General features: G+C 38.9%; 1 protein-coding gene across 2 annotated transcripts in view; it reads left to right on the forward strand.

The window, feature by feature from the left end:
• Window positions 1–22,726, forward strand: part of MAP2K5 (mitogen-activated protein kinase kinase 5) — a 212,626-nt gene that overhangs the window by 95,262 nt on the left and 94,638 nt on the right. For both annotated transcript variants that reach the window (XM_084641235.1, XM_084641236.1), the window contains exons 12-15: window positions 977–1,038; window positions 7,930–7,978; window positions 15,230–15,303; window positions 16,236–16,286. In XM_084641235.1, the coding sequence (XP_084497361.1) occupies window positions 977–1,038; window positions 7,930–7,978; window positions 15,230–15,303; window positions 16,236–16,286 (236 nt within the window). The remainder of the gene's footprint in view (window positions 1–976; window positions 1,039–7,929; window positions 7,979–15,229; window positions 15,304–16,235; window positions 16,287–22,726) is intronic.

Genomic DNA, 22,726 nt, shown 5'->3' on the forward strand with positions numbered 1-22,726 from the left:
GGCCTAACTCTGCTCAATCTGGATTCTTTGGTAAAACCACATTGTCTTTGATGGAAGCAGTACCTAGCAAATCTGAAAATCCCTCTTTGCATCTGTTTTATGTTTTGATTTATGCCTTCACAAGCCAGGAAATCAGAGCTGGCTCACCTATATGTTGTTCATCTATTTTACATCCTCAATTTTAAATTTGTTTTTCTGAACAAACTTTATAATTTTTAAATGGGTTTTTTCATTAATTGGGCATGAATTTCCAGAATAAATAATCTAATAAAAGATAGGCAAGTGGAAACTGTCCTTCCTAGTCTTCTGGGGATGCCTGGCATCCCATTAGGAACCAGTGTTCTCCATCTTCTCCACATATAGTGGCTGGCCATACTGAGTTGTGGGCAGGTAGTAAATAAAGGAATATACTAGCAGAAGCTCTCTGTTGCATCTCCAGACATCCCTTAGTTCAGAGATGTGACTTTGAGGTGCAGTCAATCCTTATGTGTTTGATCTGCAGGGGAAGGTTGATTTCAGGGGCACGTTTCACTGTGCTAGATACCAATAGCTTTTGATAGCATCAGTTGTACGTGGCTTTTTGTGACCAGGTGTAAATGATGATTTTGACTTCGTAATCTGTTGTAATTCTTCTGAAGTCTTTAGATTACTAAGCAGTAAATTAAGGTGCACCAAACCTTGTTCAGTTCTCTAGAATAAAGTCTGTTTTTTGCTTTCTGTCCTGCGATATGGATGTATTCTGAAAAGACGTTAGTAATATCTTTGCAAACATGGGAAGAAAAGAGATGTTGAGAGCTCTGTCTCCTATGGTTGTTCAGAGAATGAATGTTATTTAAGGTCAGTTAATTCTGACACTGTTACTGTTATGTTGTTTATGGCATTTTTATTAATAACCAAAGGGCTAGAAAACCTTTAAATCTAGGGTAGTATTTGATTTTATATTAACTAATCACACTTTGTCTGTCTGTCCCTACAGGTGGTTCTTTGGATGTTTACAGAAAAATTCCAGAGCATGTACTAGGAAGAATAGCAGTAGCTGTAAGTATTTTTGTCTTTGATGGTTGTGTCATGTGCGTCTCCAGTCTTAGATTTGATTGTATCAGGTGTCCTCTCATTGGGCCATTGTAGTTGTTCCCATCCTTTCTGTGCACTGTTACGGCCTTGATAAGCAGCAGTAAGACCATGTGACAATGGGACCGTAGTGACGTATTATGGTGGCTGGTCTTGTGCATCTGCTGAACTGCTGCTGACTGACTTGTGTGTTTCAGCTCTTCTGGTCCTCTCTATGCACAAAGGCAGGTGAATCATTTAGATCTGCTCCTTGGGCCAGGAAGTTGTGACTAAACCTGATGGGAACGAACAAAGGCTTGCTTTGTTCTGCTGCATACGCCTGTTCTCAAGGTGCAGTAGCATCGTGTGTTTAACCGCTTGTACGGTACAGTTTTTCCCCACTGTTGATCTGTTTCCTAAAGCAACAAGCAGGAGACTGTAGTTGCTCTCCTGGAAGAGAAAGTCTGGTAAAAACATGCCTATGGGGCATGTTGCATTCCCAACCCATTTCTGTGATCCTTCACACAAGTCATCTCTAGTAGGGGTGATTTAGCTCTAATCCCAAGGGAGTGGGGAACTGAACCCTGTCCTAGGCAGGGATATCAGCCCCAACCTCCCTTCAGTTTGGTGGCAGAATTTTGACAAGGGGCTCCTGAGAACCCCCTCTAGCACATCAGCGTGTCTCAGCAGCGTCTGAGGGCTTCATCATGATAGTGAGTACAAGAGCATTGTTCCCTTGATTTTGGTAATGGTGTTTGCAAAATATGGAGTCACTTTTTTATTCTATAATCTGCTTTCAAAGCCTGAACCGAGGCTAATTGAACATCTTGGCAAACATCATGGGGGTGAGGGATACTGCTAAACAATTGCTAAATCTAAGAAATACTTTGATAACTTAAGCAATTTAAAGCATAACAAAGTTATTCTATCATGTGCCATTTAATTAAGTGCTGGGTTTTCACATTCATTATACATCAAGATGATAATTTAAATCCTTTAATCCAACACAGGCAGCTATTTAGTCTCTGTTCATTGTAATTCACAGCTCTGCTTTCTCTCTGTTCTCTGCCCAGAATAATGAACATCCTTTTCCGATGACATTTTGTCTAAGTAGCTTCAGATCTGCTCATTGTTCAGCCTGACCTCTTACCAAATCTGTTGTTGTTGGCAAACACTCCCTGCTACTCACCTCAGATGGTTGACACCTGACATGTGTTGATCCTACACCTGCCTGCACTATGGTCACTGCATGGACTGGTGGTGGGATAGAAGGTGGACAAATGAACAGGCAGATTCAAAGAAGCAGTTTGATCACATTTCCTTACTCATAAGCCACAACAGACACATCCTGCAGTGAGGGTGGAGTTTGGAAGCTATCTCTGCCCCCTTGCTAGTTCTCTGCACTTGCTTGAGAACAGTCAGAGAGAGGGAAACAAAAGCTCTTGCATGCTGAGTAACTTCTTTGCTGCCGTGTATCCTGAAAGTGCCCCTGGTGCTTGTTGTTGTGTATTATTTGAATTACGGTAGCACCTAGAGTCCCAGGACCCCATTGTATAGTCACTGAATATGCCCATGTGTGCACACACAGGCTCACTATCCTTGCCCCAGAGAGTTTACTGTTGTTGTCCAAAGGTCCCAGGGATTGCTAGCTTGGTATTTACATCCCTGTCCATGTCATGAGAGGGAAATGGAAAAGCAAAGGCTAGAGATTGGGACAGGACAATACACAAATGTCCCAAGATTATATATTTTACTTAAACGAAATCTAAGAGTCCTGTACTGAGAGAAGCATGAGCTTTTTTTCAATCAATAAATCTTCTTTCCATCTTCCATGCACTATATGCACAGGGCATTTATCCTGTATAATCCTGAGAGCCGACAATTTCAGTAGGCTGTAGAGTCTGCACAAAAATGCACATGATGTGCACTTCAGTTAATTAAAAGCTTTTTCAAAATTAGTAAATGATTCTTCTTAAGTGAAATCTTTCCAAGAGCACCCAACACAGTATGTAGATCTTTACTGCATCAATCAAGGCTAAGGCCTAGTCTACCCTAGAAAATTAGATTGGTTTAATTACGTCGGTCAGGGGTATGAAAAATACACACCCATGAGTGGTGTAGTTAAGCTGACTTAAGTCTCCAAGCAGACAGAGCTGGGTCAATGGACCAATTCTTCCACTGATGTAGCTGCTGCCTCTGGGGGAGGTGGATCACCGGTGCCGATGGGAAAATCCCTCCCTTTGGTGTCAGTCGTGTCTACACTGAAGCACTACAGTAGCACAGCTGCAGTGGTGTCGCTGTAGCATTTTAAGCATAGACAAGCCCTGAGTCCTGGGCTTTGCTATACCCGTTCTGCCGTGATGGGACATGCATTTATTCTTTTAAAAAAATCTTGAGTGAATTTAGTGCCCAGGGAAGGTTCCAGACAGACGCACCATACACCTGGAAATAACTCCAACTAGTCTAGGACACGGTAGTCTGTCTAAGCAAGGAGAGTGATCACTTTACATAAGCTGTTACCAGCAGGAGAGTGGGGTGAGGGGAGAGAAAACCTTTTGTAGTGATAAACACCCATTTTTTCATGATTAGTGTGTATAAAAAGATCTTCTACACTTTCCACAGTATGCATCCGATGAAGTGAGCTGTAGCTCACAAAAGCTTATGCTCAAATAAATTGGTTAGTCTCTAAGGTGCCACAAGTCCTCCTGTTCTTTTTACCATTAGAAAAGAACGTTACCCCTGTGCTCTGCTCGCTCCATTGAACGTGAGTCACATTCAAGTGCATGTCTTAATCTACTGGGGGATTGTCTCTTGGCAACCAGGACCTTCCATGGCACCCGCGCTCCACAGGATCAAAGGTGCTATCCAGAGCCAGAGTAAGAAGGGAAGGGATAGGAACTTATTTTCTTGTAAGGGTCACAGATATCACAGTGATGTATTTGGTAGAAATTCTTAGTAGGTATCCATAATACAGGTGCATTAGGGTAGCAACTGTGTAGCCTTACACATACTGTCTCCTTCCGATGTGACTAATCCCCGACTTGGCACGATCATCTCTACGGCTGAGAGAATAAGTCTGCTGAGACTGCCAAGTATTACCTGTTGAGGCCAGTTGCAGTGGTACCCTTTCTGGTGTGGACACTTGTCCGCTGGGAAATAGACTGGGAAATACCAAACCCTTGCACTTAAATACAGATTAAGTAAAAAGATTATTGGCACTGTTCTGTATACCGTCTACAGTTTCCTTTCATTGTTACTGCTGCCCAACCATCCAAACATCATGTTACACTGTTCAGGGAGAAGTGAGGAGCACCAGACTCCTTTCACTCAAGTTGATCCCGCAAGAGTCCATTATCAGGTCCATTCTTTTCTTTCCTAAAGAAGTTCTGCCTTGTCAAATACTGGACTTTTTTCAGTTTTAGTTATTTACTGTGGATGAAATAAGATACAGTAAGGATGAGAGAGTGGCGGAGAAGGGGCAGGTTAGTGGGAGGAATCCGAATAAAGACTCAGAGAAAGAGAGGAGTCTCATAGAGAAGACCGATGGTGTTTAGTTGAAGGAAAGCAGTGAGAGAGAATGGCGGAACCTGCCAGAAGTGAGCCTCGGGAGGAGAGAACTGTCTCTGATGCCATCACAAAATTCTGGATCATTCTGCCCAACGCAGCCTTGATGAGAAGGGAACCTTTTTCTGTTTACTGTATTATTCACTTTATTTAGTGAATGGCTAGTGGTTTTTCCATGGGAAAAGGAAAATATGAGAACCCTGAAAGAGGAAGGCTTACTCCATCTTGCTAAACAATTTTCTACTACAGTGTGTATGCTTTCAGGCATCTCTGTGGTTGATACTATTCTACCTTTGCTTGCCACTTCACACATTTATCTCCACTTCCATTTCTGAATTAGTGACATTGTGCACTGTATTTTTAGTGCTAATGTTGATTGAAGTTCTCCCTGAATGGATGTGCACTTGAACTGTCAAGAGAGTGAGTGATTGACAGCAGGTAGAAGTACTTTTTGTGTCAAGGCTTTGTCAAGTCATTGTTGCAAAACCTACTTTACTGAATACCAATAATACCTCCTAGATGTTCAGTCAAAAGATACTCTATGCTGGCATCTTTTTAGAATAATGCTTAATAATCAAAATGTTCATCCTTAATAGGAAAAGGGCATCTCCTTTAATGTATGTTTTAGTGTTTCAATGAATGACAATAATTTATGCTCATTTTCTTTATTCTGTAGCTTTCAAACATAGCTTACATAAAAAAACTCCTTGAATTTTCATGTACTCTGTTGCACAGATAATCTGAATGTGATCGTTTGTTTAATAGCAAGCTTTTTATAACCACTTATGTGGTGTGTGTGCTTTAATAAAGAGATGTATAATAACTCACAGCTGTTGATTATTTTCCCTAGCAAATGTTTGCTTTATTCCTGTACATGATAAATGTTCAAAATTCATTATGGAACTTGTTTAAGGTATTTTTCAAGATTTTAAATTGTCTGAATATATGTTTAATGAAGAGAATAGCTTACTGTATCCAAAACTATTTTTGTTGGGGAAGTGAAAGAATGACTGAAATGCCATTCCTTATTTTTTTTAGTATTGCTATAATTCTAGCAATTTTTGAAACAATGTGTAAATAGAATTCTACTGTTTTGCTTTTTGAAAGGCTAAAGTGAACAAGGCCACACTGAGGGGGATATATGGACTATGATTAAGGCTCTTTGTGATGGTAATTACCATCTGAGGCCATGAGGCACTTGGAACTAGGGATGCAAGTTTAGCACTCAGAAGGTGCCATCTAGACTAGAGCAATTTAGTAAGGATCCAAAATCATTATTCAGTATACAAAAGAGGTTCAGGTTCCACTTACATTATTTTGCTTACTGAATGAATGAGATTTCAGAACGATCTTCTAATCCAATAGGAAGACTGAAAATTAATATAATCTTATGCCTTTACATGCCATGTAACAATTTTGACTTTTGTAAAGTTTAAGTCATTCACTTTAACAGAAACAATTTAATTTTATTTCAACCTCCTTAATTGCCAAAAAGAATTTTCATTCTTCTGCATGAGGAACTCCTGTCACTTTCCAGTCCATCTAAAATGGCCTGTTGTTCAGGAATGTACTGGACAAAAAGACCTACCTCAGTCAGGAAAATGAGTGGAATGTCATTGTCAACAGCAAATTTTGTAGGAAAAATTTTGCAATAAAAATAATTGGCTGACACAGCAGAAATCTTCTGGAGAAGAACAGTGTGCAAAACTAGAATCAGATTTATTAGATGATCTTATAGATCTCGGGCTGCTGGAAAAAGCAGATCTGGAAAAAACCTTGGTGGTGGCAGAAGGCAAGAAGTTACATTATTTGGGGGGTTTTAATTACTTTGTTATTTATTGGGATAGCTTTACAAAAACTAGGGAGAAGAGCCTATTTCTAGGTAACCTGTAATACGGGATTGCATTCCTGTGCCGTTGATTGAACAGTCATATAGTCTGTATACAGTCTGTATAGTCATAGACTATTCTGAATGTAATCCTAGGAAAGAAAGAAATAGGATGGAAAATAAATGGTAATGCTTGGTACATCTCAGAACTAATGGTTATCTTGCTGCTAGATTTGAAATAAAGATATGTAAATATTCCATGTATGGAAGCATCGTGAGGTGTCAGTTTGAGGAATGTAGGCTTGGTGTATGCACAATGCCCTATGGAATGTTGATTGAAACTCTTCTCATATCTCAGAAAATGTTTGAGTAAAGCCGAATTGAAAAACGGGGTGGGGGTGAGGGAGTTGCTTCAAGTCAGCCAAAAGGTCTTGAGTTGGCTCAGGGTTTTTTATTTTTTGAGTTTTCTGATTTGACAAAAATATTGAAAAAACGTGTTTGGGTTCAAATCAGACTCCGCTCTACTCACCACCTTGCAAGACTGAGCCCTTGCACAGGGTCTTCCACAGCAGGTTTTCGTCTCGAGAGGATTTGATTCTAATTTCTAAAACTGACATGAAGTTTATATTATAGACCCTCAATGTTGTAGAATGTTAATGTCATGTGCCAACAACTTTAATTTAAAAAGGAAGACAAAGCAAGGCTACGTATTCTACCACCATTTTTATGCCATTTACATGTAGGTTTTTGCTCAATAAGCTTTAACCAATGTCAAGCTGTAGGAGTGGAGACAAATGAACAGAAAATAAGCTTATTTGTTGATGATGTATTGTTAATAGTTTGAACCACTGATATCTCTCCTTAAAATAGCTGGAGCAACTTTGGAAATGCATAGGCCTGAAAATGGCCTTTTACAGTAAAAAATGCTGCATGTTACTTTAACGGAAAGAGATAATTGCCCCAAAAGGAATACAATTGCAAGTGGGTTAAATCCACAGTCAGGGCATGCACTCAGTCCTCTGCTTAGAATAGTTGTCTGGGGAAAAATTTCATCCTCTTACTTTAAAACAAACAAATAAACAAACAGAACTTGATTTACAAGATTGGGGAAAGATCTACATTTGCTATTTGGACCAAATTTGGCCCCTAAATATATTCTCTGAAGACTAAGCTATCTATTTTAGACATTACCCATATTTATTTCAGCTAAAACTGTAATGAACTTCTTCATGTGAAATTAATAACACTCAGGAATTAATGAAAGTATTCTTAATAAACCAAGAGATAAAGTTGGACTTGATATTCAGGGTGACTACTGGACAATGCAGCTAAAACAACCATAAAAACATGGGGTAAACTGGAATAGACCTATTTTTCAATCTTGCTTCTTGCACGTGCATCCCAAATCGTTAAGAATAAAATCCAACTGAAATGCGTATAGTTCCCCATTAGAAATTTTTATTATGTATTGTTTCTCTTGTATGCAGGTTGTTAAAGGCCTTACCTATTTATGGAGTTTAAAGATTTTACACAGAGGTGAGTGACAGATTTGTTCTTTTGTTTTCTAAGTGAATATCATACTTTCTGGTTCAGTGCAGCTTTTTACAAAGACAGTGGGCCACACTAAGCCCTGTGATGCTGCTGACATCAGTGGAGATATGCCAGGGATTAATTTTACTCAGTAGCCTTTCACATTCTCTGGTTGTGGATTTTTATTGCCTTCCTCTTCTCTCTGTTTCTCCCCAACCCAAACAAAAAGGTAGACAGACCGAACCAGATTTTCCGAAGTATTTAGGTGCCTAAAGATACAGATAGGTGCCTAGTGGGATTTTCAGAAGTGCCTAAGCAAGTTAGGCACTTAACTCCCATTGAATTCAATAGGAGTTAGATACCTAACCTAATTAGGCACTTTTGATCATCTGACTAGGTACTCACCTGCATCTTTAGGCACATAAATATTTGGCTCATTACCCCTACACTACTATTTTAAAGGACAAAGAAGTGTAACTTTTAAAATCTACGTAAGCAAAGTTGAAACCATTCTCAGTATAAAGCCCTATCCTTATTCCTCAAGTAAATTTTTGCTTCTTTTAAATTTTCACCTATTTGTGACTTTTAGATTTTCTTAGTAATGTAGATGATATGGCTAAATTGATCCATATGTACCAGCTCTTTCAAAAACAGAGAATCACTTGCCAAACTATGGCAGATGCTGAGGATATACCTGTTAGAGAACAAGGAAAGGGTTAAGTAAGTATTTTGGCAAACAAGAAGAAAACTCTGCATTTATAATGGTACCAAAGTGTCTGAAAGTAACAGCTACAGATTTTAATGTTGCTAACAATACTGCTTAATTTAACCCATCTGCTCACTCAGTCCTGGTGCACAGTTGGAGGATACAATAGCAGACATTATTTGTGATTAAAAGGCGGATAAGAGAAAGTATCAACTTGGGGAGAAATGAGTAGTCTAAATTCAGAATTTCTGCTTTAAATAGGAACTTTGAATTCACATTGTAAACTCTTTTGGGCAGGGCCCATCTCTTTGTTGATATGTTTGTATGTGCTCAGCAAATGGAACCCTGGCTTCGAGGTGCAATAGAAATAATAATAAAATTCCAGCCCGGTTCTTAGAATTTGTGAATTTTCAGCTCTTGTTATTGTTAATCAGATTTGCAATCCTAACTTCTCAGTTTGTTTTTTCTGTGCTACACCTGTTCCTAGTTTGCTCAAACTGAAAACTAAGCTATAAAACATCACATGGGAGGCTAAGTAACATCACAGGGTCCAGCAGTGTTCGCTCAAGGGACTTTGGTTTTAAATAAACACGTACGTGCATGTGCCCACATCCTATGTCTGTGCAGATGCTTACAGAGTAATGAAGTACAAATCAAAATGCATATTTATTTTTCACTGGTCATGTGTAGCTATATATAGGATTTAATGCATTAGGCAAATGGAAGAAAATGTAACCTTGACTTCTTTGCTATTATTTGTAAAATGTACTGCATAGAAAGCTCTTATGGACTAAGGAGTCAAAAAATTCCACAGTGGTGATAATCAAGGTGGAGAAGTGGTCCTCGTGAAAAAGTTGTATAATACAGTGCAGCAAACATGGCAGTTTCTGACTAGAGGGTGGATAAAAGCAAAGGAAACAAATAAGGAGAAAGTCTTTTATTCCAGATCAGACATTTCAACAAATATTGCAGCTTAACTTCAAAACATACCTTGTGATTAATGAGGTGGTAGTTCTGCATATTAATAAACCTAAAGCTGTAGTCATAGTCGTCCTTACCCACATCAAACGTAAACAAAAGATTAACACCTATACCACTGCTTTGGAAGATGTGAGAATGGCCCAATGATAACTGCTCTGTCTTCCCCTCAGGATAAAGAATAGAAATGGAAGGGTAATGAGAAATGAACTTAGCTTTAACACAGAATTAGCAATCAAACTGGTCTAATTTTGCACAAAGTCAAAGTTTGCAGAAAGAGGAAGCCAAGTCCGTTAAGTTCAAGAATAAAGTATAATGCGTATACATTATATCCAAATGGTATTTCTTTTTTCTCTGATAAAGCATGCTCATTAAGGAGAAGTGCACACAATAAAATATTACAAGAGTATGTTTTTGTGTATATATATTTCATGCATGTGTTTTTATCTGTACAGACAACATACATGTCTGATTGCTATATCCCTTCTACTGTAGTATTATAATGTTATCTAGAAGGTGAGCAAGACCTTCCAATTTGAGCACTCATTCCAAATCCTTAATCTGGATACATTAGATAAAATTTTCAGCGGTGCCTAAGTGACTTAGCAACTTTTGAAAATGGGACTTAAGTCCATTTGAAAGTCTTACCCAGAATACTGCAGTGGTAAAAAGAGGAGACCAGTAATAAGATTCCTGGTTTTTGTTTCTGATTCTCCTACAGACTCAGAATGAGTGTGCACAAGTTTCTTAACTTGCTTGTGCCTCAATTTACCAGTAGATACATCTAATGGTGCAACATTTTAGCAAATAGCACGTGTAAATAAATTGGGCAGTAAAATCTAACTTTACAAGTTTAGATCTGAACTCAATCTTCCACTTTCTGGATATATGAGCCTAGAGACTGTGTGTGCGTGCGTACCAAGTCTCCCAGGGCAAGCGAGGTGTATCCTGACTCCAGAGCTCACCCTTTCCAGGCAATATGTACAGTTATTCATAACAAATATTAAAATAAAAATGTGTTTAGTTCCTTACCTACATTTGGAAACTGAATAACACCAAACCCTAAATGTTGGTTGCCAGTCCCTGTCACTAGTGCAGAGCACTAACACTATGCATAATGACAGACTGCATCGTCCAGCAGTTACATGAATTTTGGCTCGACATTGCCAAAAAAACCAGCAAGACTTGTAGAATAGAGGCTACTACCCAGTTTAGGATAATGTGCATGTTGGATAATGTGCGGTTTTTTCTTTTGCTAGCTTAGATCAATTAAATGGCTCTTTCACCATGTACACTGATGCCTAACAGATATATCAAGTATCAATATGCACACTCACATGCCACTCAAGTTTAGGAAAAAAACATGGTCTCTGAATGAAGTAGGCTAAGGTCAGCGCAGAAAGAATATTTTTGTTTCATCTGCTTCATTGTTGTTATAAGTAATGTACTCAGAGCTGTCCATAGCTAAAAAGTGTGTTTGCACTGCTCATCTTCCTTTAGAGTATTGTATTTGTCAAAGGCAATAAAAGACAAGATACTGTTTTTTACAGATCCATTTTATTCAAAATAATTAATCTACTTTTGATTTAATACTAATTTACTTTTGAATAAGATGACTAAATGTTCAGTATTCAGATTCCTGACCCCCTGACAGTTCTGTTAACTGGTAAGTAAGAGCACGTGTGTCCCATTTGTCTACAGAAAGGTGAAACAGCTTAGGTAGCTGCAGCATAAATAGAACGTCTTCATCCTCCATAATGATGCTTCGTACAAATCATATGTATTAAGCAAGCACTAGAGATGGGACTATAACAGGGTTCAAAAAAGAAGTAGATAAGTTCATGGAGGATAGGCCCATCAATGGCGTCCCTTGCCTCTGTTAGCCAGCAGCTGGGAATGGGTGACGGGATGGATCACTTGATGATTACCTGTTCTGTTCATTCCCTCTGGGGCACCTGGCATTGGCCACTGTCGGAAGACAGGATCTAGGCTAGATGATGGTCCATTGGTCTGACCCAGTGTGGCTGTTCTTATGTTCTTAGGACCCCTTTTGGCTATTGTTTAAATTCTTCCACTTCTAAACCGTAATATTAATGACAAGCAGATGGTGCAGGATAACATTATTTATGCACATTTGTTTTTCTAAAAACAAATTTTAACCTATGAACTGAAGTGGTTTAAAAAATAAAAAGAATAATTTACTGATTGTGTGAGTTCCCCCCTCTCCCATTTCGAATATGTGATACCTCATTAAATGAAATTCTCTCCCATGATTATCCCCTTTTTGTTCCTGGGAGATCTCTGGGCCAGTGAGCTTAATGGCAATTATTTGTCTAAATATTCCATTTATTGTAGTCTTAAAATAACCACTTTGAAGGGAAATAGTTGTCTAGTTTGACTACAGCAGTCTTTAACCTACTTAGGGCATGATTGTTCAGCGCCGAGACAGACAAATCCCTGATTTTTTGAGTTTTACCAGCAGAAAGACTTCAGGGTCAAGTGCTTAATTACAGCTGTTAATATTTAACATTCTGTAGGGCCACATCACAGGTAGCAACATGGAAGGGGGAAATGGACTGTGCAGCACCCTACATCCTACTCTCACGCAGATGAATGAAACACTGTGTGGACGGGGTGGAACCTTGGCTCTGGCTCCCAAATGGGCTGGCCAGCACTGCTGCACTGGACAACGTGTGTTGCGCTGGTTACAGACCCAGCACAATTTGCTCTGGAGAGGGAGTAGTCAGGGGAACTGGGAGGGAGAATATGACTGAGTCACAGTCTCCCCCCTGATCTGCTCCTGGGGCAGTGTAACAATGCATTGTCCCTTTTTCTTGGCCCATGGCACATCTACGGTCAAGCCCTTAGTAAAAATGTTATTGAAGAAGAATGTAGCTGTATGGGTACCCGTCTTAAACCTAGTATCTCCCTCACACTGCGGGACAGGTGTTTCTTAGAGAGAGCTGCTGTGTTCCTCCTCCTTCCCAGGTATAAACCTAATGCCTGGAAGAGGTTCCCATAATTCAGAGCAGAAAAGGGCAGTGTTTTTAGGTGCCTTGCAAAATAACTAGATACTGTGAATGCAGCAAGGGTGGGGAGGGCTGCTGACTTCCTTCTCCTGACTAAGCTGAAGTTCAGTCTAAGAGGCAAAGCCTAGTCCTGTTGAAATCAATGGGAACTTTGCCATTGATACTGGAGGGACTGAGGGTTTGGCTCTCTGTGTATAAAATACATGAATGTTGCCATTGTTAAACCACTGTTGTATTACAAATCCAATCTTTGTACTGTGTTTGGTAAAAATATGCGGTTAGATTGAGACTCTAATGACCTGAGAGCCTCCAGAACTCTTAGATCCTCACGTAATCATGTGGACCACACTTTCCCTAGCATGACTCTTGGATATCTCACACATCCTCCCAGCTGCTGCTCTGTGTCCCTTCTCTCAGGTTGTATTGTGCAGGTGTCAGATATGAGGAAAGTGGGGAAAGGAGTATTGTGAACTTAAGGTGCATCAGTAACAGGTGGCTGGCTGGCCAGTTAAAATCATCTGTACACCATATTGCTCACAGACTCTGAACTAGGGACCTCTCCCAAGAATTCAGTCTGACCTTGTCAAGATAGTTACTGTGCTTGTTTTATTGTTAATTATCCTTTTTAAAATATCTACAACTGTTTTGGAGCCATTGGCTTTACTCTGCAATTAGATGTAGGGACTTCATGTTTCACTGCAATTTTCCTTTAAATGCATTCCTGCTGTAAACAGATTAATTTGTAATGCAAAATGTCAGCATATTTTGCATATTTAATTGTACCTGCTGTTTAGCTCATTAGAATGCAATGCAGACGTAATAACTAGGTAGATGTATCTGCTGACACATTTTCAGAAGACAATTAAACATAATGAATAGGATTATTGTGCAGCCTATGGCTGCTGTACTCTTCTTCTTAGACATTCATAATGGAGACATGCTGGTGACACTCCAGGCCTACTTAAATTGAGAATGGTCACCCAGCAGTAGAGAGCTGTTTACAGTTTAATAGATTGCTACAAACAGACAATACTTGAGTCTTCCCAAAATTTGTATTAGAAAATAATGTATTTTAAAATGTTGGTTGAAAGAGCACTGAGGTTCTTCCGACTGCATGGATAGTTTTAAATCAGTCTTTTGTCTCACCTACTGGTGAGGTTGGTGAGAAATCATTAAGAGTGTTACAGGCAAACTGAATCTATACAGTGGAAATAAGGGTTATGTGAAATAGACTCTGTGTCCTTGAAGCTGTGACGTGATGGAGATACATGATGGTGATTTTGTGTTTTGGGTATCAGGAGGAGAGATTACAAATACACTCATTGTATTACTATGATCTTGGAACACGGAGGACATGACCAAATTATTGAAGGAGCCCACCCTTTTAAGAAAATGAGCTTTCTTTTTGCCCCAGACATCTGAGCATTTAATCATCTTGTTAATTGAAGTTCTATGCTTTACATTACAAAGACAAATTAAGCAAGCTCCTGTGATACCCAGAAAACATCTGCCAAACAAAGCCAAAGTTAATGATAAGCAAAATTAGGTTCTCTCATAGTTGGTTTTCATCCATCTGCACACAACTACTGTTCACTTTTAAAGAAGGCAAAGACACAAGCCATTACTTTCAATTCATAATGCCATGAGAAAGCAGTCATTAGACCCGTCCACCATACTCTAATCTCTGCAAATTGTTGGTCAGAGCTGCATCAAGCTCTTTATCATGTATTCTGGCCAGCATCCCTGGAAGGGAAAGATCTGCACTACTTTTGATCAGTTACAGGAAACAATTAGAAGTCTATCTACAGATAGAATATACAGTATGCAACATAATCTTACCTACTTCTATTTCATGTCACAGAGTGTCAACATTATAATCTCCGCACTGAGGGGGTCTTATTTTATGATGATCATCGGTGTATTTATTTGTTAGAGTGGGATTAGCAGTCCATTTTGATAGGATTGTGGTGGTTCATTTATGTGACAGCACTGAGATCATGGGAGGAGTGTAATAGGATCCATGCAGGTAGAGAGCCACGTTGACTTCAGTAGGGCTCTGTGCAGGCACATAGGTCCACCTTGTTTGGATCTGGCTGCAGAATTGGGGCTAGATTCTGCGAGTGTATTTGATGTGTATATATTTATGTCAGTGTGTATGAGTATGCCCATTTTATGTGTGGGGGGTGTATAATATGTATGTGTGTGTAATAATAGTCTGTGTGTGTGTGTAATATTTTTTTTTTAAATCTTGTTACCACTACTTGAAATCCAAGCAGTTGAACAGAGACGATTACAAAAAGATTAATATAAGGTTTATAAGAGGGTTAGAATAGAATGTACGTTTAAATTATTGGAATCCAACCTCGGTGAGGAAGTAGTGCAATGCTAGGGAGTGTTACAGATCAAAGAGATTGAATTTAAAATGTCTGTTTGAAATATTTGCTATTAAAAACCTGTCATGACTAGATGCATATATGTCTTTATATAAAAATTGCATACCCAGAATAATTTATTTGAAAGCCCTCTTTTGTCCCTCTTTAACAGATGTGAAACCCTCTAATATGCTGGTGAACACACGAGGACAGGTGAAGCTGTGCGACTTTGGGGTTAGCACACAGGTATCCCCTCCCTTAGCTATTTGCCTGCTCTTTTTTCTAAAATAGAAATCACCTGGCTACAAGACAAACAGGCCCGCAGCAAACTCTCCTCTGCTGGGAGAGTGTTATTCATTTGTAATCTCCAAGCGACTTTCCTTCATCAGAATATGATTGTTCATTGTTTAATGACAGTAAAAACTGCTGATATTGTAATTACTACTTACGAATAGCAAACTTCATTGATATGCAGCTTCGATATGAAAGCGTTTTGGCCAGACAAAAGAGAGGGCAGAGTGGGAGATGTGTCTGGGGAGCCCAACTGGCCCACAATAAAAATTAATATTGGTAGCAACAATAGTGTTGGGCCTTTACAATGTGCAGCACAAATTTTAATTAATTTCCATTTTGGGCCTCCCTGGAGAACCTCAGTGATAGTGACCCATGAGCTTGCTGTGATGTTGATTTGAATTGCAGCCACCTTTTCTCTCAGCCAAACATGAGGACCAAAGAGAAGGTCAGCGTTGTATTATAAGTTGTCAAAGTCTGTTGTCCCTCCAGCGTATTTAGTGCTCATTGCGTTCTAGTAATGAATGTGGCTTTATTCACATCTTGAGCCAGCTGACTGAAAAATGAGTGTGTTCAATCCTACTTCAAATTGACTTTTTATATCAGACTACTTTGGGGGTACTAAAGCTATAAGCATCCTGTTTAACGGAATTGTTTAAGGTTATCTGCTATAAACTGTAATGCAGTGCTTGTTTTAAATTGGAACTCACACTCAAAAGAAAAGACAGATTTAATCATTTTAATGCCTTTGTAGATAAATTTGTTCCCTTTTACATAATTTTTAGTTGATTTATAGAAATGATTATTGTAGGTTAAATGAGGAATAATTGCCCATTTTATTTCCACATTATCTTTATATTGTTCTAACAGACTGTTTTGTCTGATAGCTGGTGAATTCTATAGCCAAGACGTATGTTGGAACAAATGCTTATATGGCGGTAAGTAAATTTATGCAGAAATAACATTTCAAAAGAAGTCTGCGTATGCTGCTTTGTTCTGTATGATGAAGGATATATTTTTAGATCAGGGGTTTTCTCTGATTTCTTCCTATCTGCATCTTAATAGAGTATGTCCCATGGAAACTGCTCCCATTCACCACCACACAGACTAACTCCCCTCCTACTTGTGATCACACAGCATCTCTGTAACAGCTACAGCAATTGCTGATAAGGAAAAGTAATATTGGGAAAGTATTTCTTTAATGTATTTATAGTTGTCTCAAATGCAATGTAACAGCTTGGAACAAAGAGGAGAGCCAATACAATATAAACAGCTAGCTCTCCAGGAGTAGCCAGCATGTGCTTGGCGGATCACCCATGGTCCATTGTTGCTCACAGTTTGAAAACCACTGTTCTGAGGCTTTACTTTAGCAAACATTTAAGCAAGTACTTAAGTCTCATTGACTTCAGTGAATCTAAACATGTGCTTAAGTGCTTTGCTTGCCTAAAACACTTTCTATCAGATCTATTCATAATTCAATTTGAAAATGTTTGCAAAATGTGTTCGGGTGAAAGTGCAAAGTTGGAGCCCCCACCTTAGTTAACCCCAATGACATACATTGTTTTTGTCATACAGGAAATCACTAGACAACACAGAAAGTATTATACCATTAGACTATTAACTTGCATATTTTTAGTGTTTGTCACTTCCATGCAATGTTTATCATTTAATCAGTACGTTTCATCTATTACTTAACCAAGAAATTTTGCTTGCCATGATGAGATTACTTGTATGTTCTGTCTACAGAATAATATATATATTTCCATTCCTATTAAATCAGATTAACAAACTTTTACAATATCTCTTTCTGGGGACTTCTGTCATAGGTTTGACAGATTGGATTTTACCATTTTACCATACCTGTTAAGTGGCAAGTGACACTAGTCCCATTAGAAACACTTGGTTTAAAATTAAATAAATAAAGTGGTGGCATAAATAATACTGAGAGAATACAGCAAAAGCTACCACACATTTGTCTTTGCCAAGGTTCATACGAATGGTTTCATGTACCCATTTTGTGGAGTATGAAAACTTCAATACTTCAGATGAGAATGTAAAATTAAGTGGCGTCATTGTCTAGTGTTTAAAATGTACTTTTGGCAAAAAAACCCCATGGCTCTTGTATCTAAAAATAAATGAGAAAAATAGATACTACATTTGGTAAAGGACAATCTGCAAACAATACTGTAGTCCAAAATGCCTGGGATTTGTCCTTTCAAACTCCAGAAGAATGGAGGGAGGAGGAGAAATTTGTGACCTTTAATTGCTTTTATATATATATTTTTTCTTATGTACTTGTTAGCAGATAACAAGCAGGGAGTCCATTTATTTGCTAAGTGTTTTTCTAGCCAAGAGGTGCACATCATTCAGCCTCTGAAACAATCATGTCACCATCCTAACAAGCCTTAAACCACACTGTGTGATCAGAATATTAGGTGTGGGGAAAATGTAAAATACGTCAAATGTATCACTTTTGATACCCAGGCCTGCTGATTGCTACAGCTCCAATCTCTAAAAAAAACGGAAATACTGTGATTACAAAAAAAACCTTCAAATGACTCCACTTCTCTAACTCAGCGCTTATTCTTAGAGTGGCTTTAAATAGCTCTGATAATTAAATTGTATTATTCGTTTAATGAACAAATCCAGATTACAGTTCTCCTTCCCATGTGTACGTTAAAGAAATTGCTTTTTTCTTATTGTTTATGGATGAATGTGATGCGTCCATCTGTTAATTGAAAATGAGAAGAGTCAAACTATAAAATATTTGATCGGATATCATGTATTAAAATTGCTTTGCTTCTTCAGTGAGTTTTTGCCAGTCATCAAATTTATACCTTAGTCTCCAAAAGATAATATAAAATTGCTTGTGTTTTGTACCAGCGTGCAAGAACAGACGCTTTGGTGCGAAAATATGACTGCAAAACAAAGCAGTGTTACATGACAGCTGGAAACGTGGAAGTAGATGGGCAGATGTAACTATTTTGTGCACCTGCTTCACATACATGATAGAAAACATGGACTCTGCTCCAAGGAATTTACAACACACACACGCACATGCGTCTGCATGCATTCGCGCACACAGACACACACAGGTTTGTTTTGTAGTCCTATTTTGGTACCAGAGCTTCTCTTCTTGGTTACTGGCACAAAATCAATCTCTCTCTCTCTCTCTCTCAAAATAAATCAGTACTTGAAAATTGGTCATTCAATTGAAACATATGTATAAAATACAAAAATACAGGATATGTGTATATAATTAATAATTATATACATAACGCAGACATGGATTGTTTGAAGAAGTTTGATTTCTGGACAGATATGAACCATGCCATGTCTTTAAAAACTCACCATCTATTTTATGTATTAGAAAATTTGCATATACTGTGCAGTATATAGCATAATTCCGTGAATTTTGAACTCTCATGACCACAGTTTTTGCACTGTCGAAGCTCAATGATTCTAAGAAAGATACGCCAGTAGTTTAATGCAGTGCCCAGAAGTCACCTACTACAGGACAGGCCCAACAAAGAAAATAACAGAACGCCACTAGCCATCACCTTCAGCCCCCAACTAAAACCTCTCCAACGCATCATCAAAGATCTACAACCTATCCTGAAGGACGACGCATCACTCTGAGAGACCTCAGGAGACAGGCCAGTCTTTGCTTACAGACAGCCCCCCAACCTGAAGCAAATACTCACCAGCAACCACATATCACACAACAGAATCACTAACCCAGGAACCTATCCTTGCAACAAAGTCTGTTGCCAACTGTGTCCACATTCAGGGGACACCATCATAGGGCCTAATCACATCAGCCACACTATCAGAGCCTCGTTCGCCTGCAAATCTTCCAGTGTGATATATGCCATCATGTGCCAGCAATGCCCCTCTGCCATGTACATTGGTCAAACTGGACAGTCTCTACGTAAAAGAATAAATGGACACAAATCAGACATCAAGAATTATAACATTCAAAAACCAGTTGGAGAACACTTCAATCTCTTTGGTCACTCGATTACAGACCTAAAAGTGGCAATTCTTCAACAAAAAAAACTTCAAAAACAGACTCCAAGGAGAGACTGCTGAATTGGAATTAATTTGCAAACTGGATACAATTAACTTAGGCTTGAATAAAGACTGGGAGTGAATGGATCATTACACAAAGTGAAACTATTTCCCCATGTTTATTCCCCCCTACCCCCCAACTGTTCCCCAGATGTTCTTGTCAACAGCTGGAAATGGCCCACCTTGATTATCACTACAAAAGGCTTTCCCCCCCCCCCCCGGCCTCCTGCTGCTAATAGCTCACCTTAAGTGATCACTCTGGTTACAGTGTGTATGGTAACACCCATTGTTTCATGTTCTCTATGTATATAAATCTCCCCACTGTATTTTCCACTGAATGCATCCTATGAAGTGAGCTGTAGCTCACGAAAGCTTATGCTCAAATAAATTGGTTAGTCTCTAAGGTGCCACAAGTCCTCCTTTTCTTTTTGTGAATACAGACTAACACGGCTGCTACTCTGAAACCTAATTTTACATCTAGCATGTAGATCTGGAATGTTTAATGAAAGTGCCCAAACTCCTCTTCAACTGCTAAGTAGAAGGGTATCTAGACCAGAAAAAAATAGGCAAAGGTACCTAATATGTAGCTAACCACAGCCTTTTTCCCAGTCTGGATGCAGGGTAACACTTTTTACCTTGATTTAGATGGACAAGGTGCACCCTAGATGTTTCCCATTAAGGACACTACTGCTCTGGCCATTGCACTGAGGACCTGCAACAGTTATAAAGTAGTATTAAGAGATAGACCTAGAAAATGAAAGTTGTAAGATGTATACATGGATTCATAGTCTCTGAGTCTCAGTTCTTGTATCCTGATGGTTAAAAGAGTGCCTCTTGTGTTGCTGAGCTACTAGTCTGTAGATCTTAAAATAACTCTAACAGACACTGCTTCCGAGGGTATTGTTAAATTATTCCATTTAAATAACTATACTTTATTTATTTGTTCTATTTAAATATACTATTATTCTTATTTAAGATGTTCTCATTTCCTTTGTTAGTTTGCATTTATTATAGAATCATAGAAGATTAGGGTTGGAAGAGACCTCAGGAGGTCATCTAGTCCGACCCCCTGCTAAAAGCAGGATGAACCCCAACTAAATCGTCCCAGCCAGGGCTTTGTCAAGCCGGGTCTTAAAAACCTCTAAGGAAGGAGATTCCACCACCTCCCTAGGTAACCCATTCCAGTGCTTCACCACCCTCCTAGTGAAATAGTTTTTCCTAATATCCAACCCAGACCTCACCCACTGCAACTTGAGACCATTGCTCCTTGTTCTGTCATCTGCCACCACTGAGAACAGCCTACCTCCATCCTCTTTGGACCCCCACTTCAAGTAGTTGAAGGTTGCTATCAAATCCCCCCCGACTCTTCTCTTCCTCAGACTAAGTAAGCCCAGTTCCCTCAGCCCCTCTCGTAAGTCATGTGCCCCAGCCCCCCAATCATTTATTAGAGTAGATTTTTCTCGTTAGCTAACTTTCTGCCTCTGTAATATCCATTATGGTTGAGGAGAAACACCTCTGCTTTAGGTATCCAACTGCAAGATGTCCATCACAGGTAATCATGAGTGATGCACCACTTATCTTGTGGCAGGCCACATTCTCTCCAAGTCTGAAAGTGCTCAGAAACGCTACCTCAAGATATCAAGAATGGCAGAATTGTTTAGTGTTTTTGTCTTCCCTTGGGTCATAAGAGTGTTTCAATTGTATGGTAAATGGTAGTCAAGTGAGAACTGCCTTATGAAACCTGCATGGAGCTTTTTAGCTAACCTAGTTTTCAATTGCATGACTACATGGACAAATACCCAAACCAAGAAGTTTGATGTGGCTGTCTGTATTGGAAGGGTAAATTCTAGAGGTGATTAAAGTAGGTAAGTATGTTACATGAAAATTTTTCAAAAGAAATGAACTTTTTTTTATTTCATACAAAACTTTTAATTTTTCAATAAAAATTTTTTAAACATGTTTTGAATTTTTTTTCAAAATTCACATTTTTAAATATTTTTGGAGGTTTGGGGGGACACTTTCACTCAGATTATTCACTCTTCACTCCCAATCATGACCTATTTTCCAGTGGGGGAAAAAGAAGAGACCAGCAAGTAAAAAAGTAAGAGTGGGATTTTTGCCATCAGAACAAACATACAAAAATATTTTGTTCTGTGATTTTGTTGTCGTCATTGAAACATGAAAGCTTTCAACCAAAATAAATTTTGTGTGAGAAGCTTTGGTTTGGGAGGTGGGAAAATATTTTGTAAAAGAGCTTTGCTGAAAAAATGTTGATCACCTCTAGTAATTTCCAAGACACACATCGTTTCCTGCTCCCCTTGCTCAGGATTCATCTTCGTATTTCACATTTTGTTTTTACTGCATGTACCTTTCAGTTTTTATTTTCAGCTTATTTTCTATATTTTTTCCGTACTGGAACAGAGGATATAGCATTTCTGTTTAAAGGCCTGCCTACTTGTTTGCCACTACACGCCATGTATTTCTAAATATAAATTATTTTACTACCTTAAAGCCTTCCCTGTTATAAAAAAAAAGTAAATAATATAAAAATGGCCAGATTGAACTAGCTATCTGATTTAGCTGCTAACTGAAGGCTAGGGTCTAGTCTGTACTAGAAAAGGTGTACCTGTATAGCCATGCTAGCAAACCCTGCTAGCGTAAAGACAGCTTCTACCGGCAAATAGTCCCCTTTGCCATTTTGCCAGTGTAGCTTATAACTTGTGCCCTGAACTAAATAGGTTATAGTGGCTGTCATAAAAGTAAAGGGAAAGGTAACCACCTTTCTGTATACAGTGCTATAAAAGCCCTCCTGGCCAGAGGCAAAACTCTTTTACCTGTAAAGGGTTAAGAAGCTAAGATAACCTGGCTGGCACCTGACCCAAAATGACCAATGAGGGGACAAGATACTTTCAAACCTGGGCTGCAGGGACAAAGGTCTGTCTGTCTGTCTGTGATGCTTTTGCCGGGAACAGATCAGGAATGCAGCCTTACAACTCCTGTTAAGTTAGTAAGTAATCTAGCTAGAAAATGCATTAGATTTTCTTTTGTTTAATGGCTGGTAAAATACGCTGTGCTGGAGGGAATGTGTATTCCTGTTTTTGTGTCTTTTTGTGACTTAAGGTTTTGCCTAGAGGGATTCTCTCTGTTTTGAATCCGATTACCCTGTAAGGTATTTACCATCCTGATTTTACAGAGGTGATTCTTTTTCCTTCTCCTCCTCAGCATGCTTCCTCTCTTTTTCCCCCTCCTCCATTTCTTTCCTTTGCTTCCATAGCTCTCCTGTGGGCAGCCTCCATTTCTTTTTCTT

Source organism: Lepidochelys olivacea (assembly GCF_965140295.1).
Source record: "Lepidochelys olivacea isolate rLepOli2 genome assembly, chromosome: 10".
Classification (NCBI taxonomy): domain Eukaryota; kingdom Metazoa; phylum Chordata; order Testudines; family Cheloniidae; genus Lepidochelys; species Lepidochelys olivacea.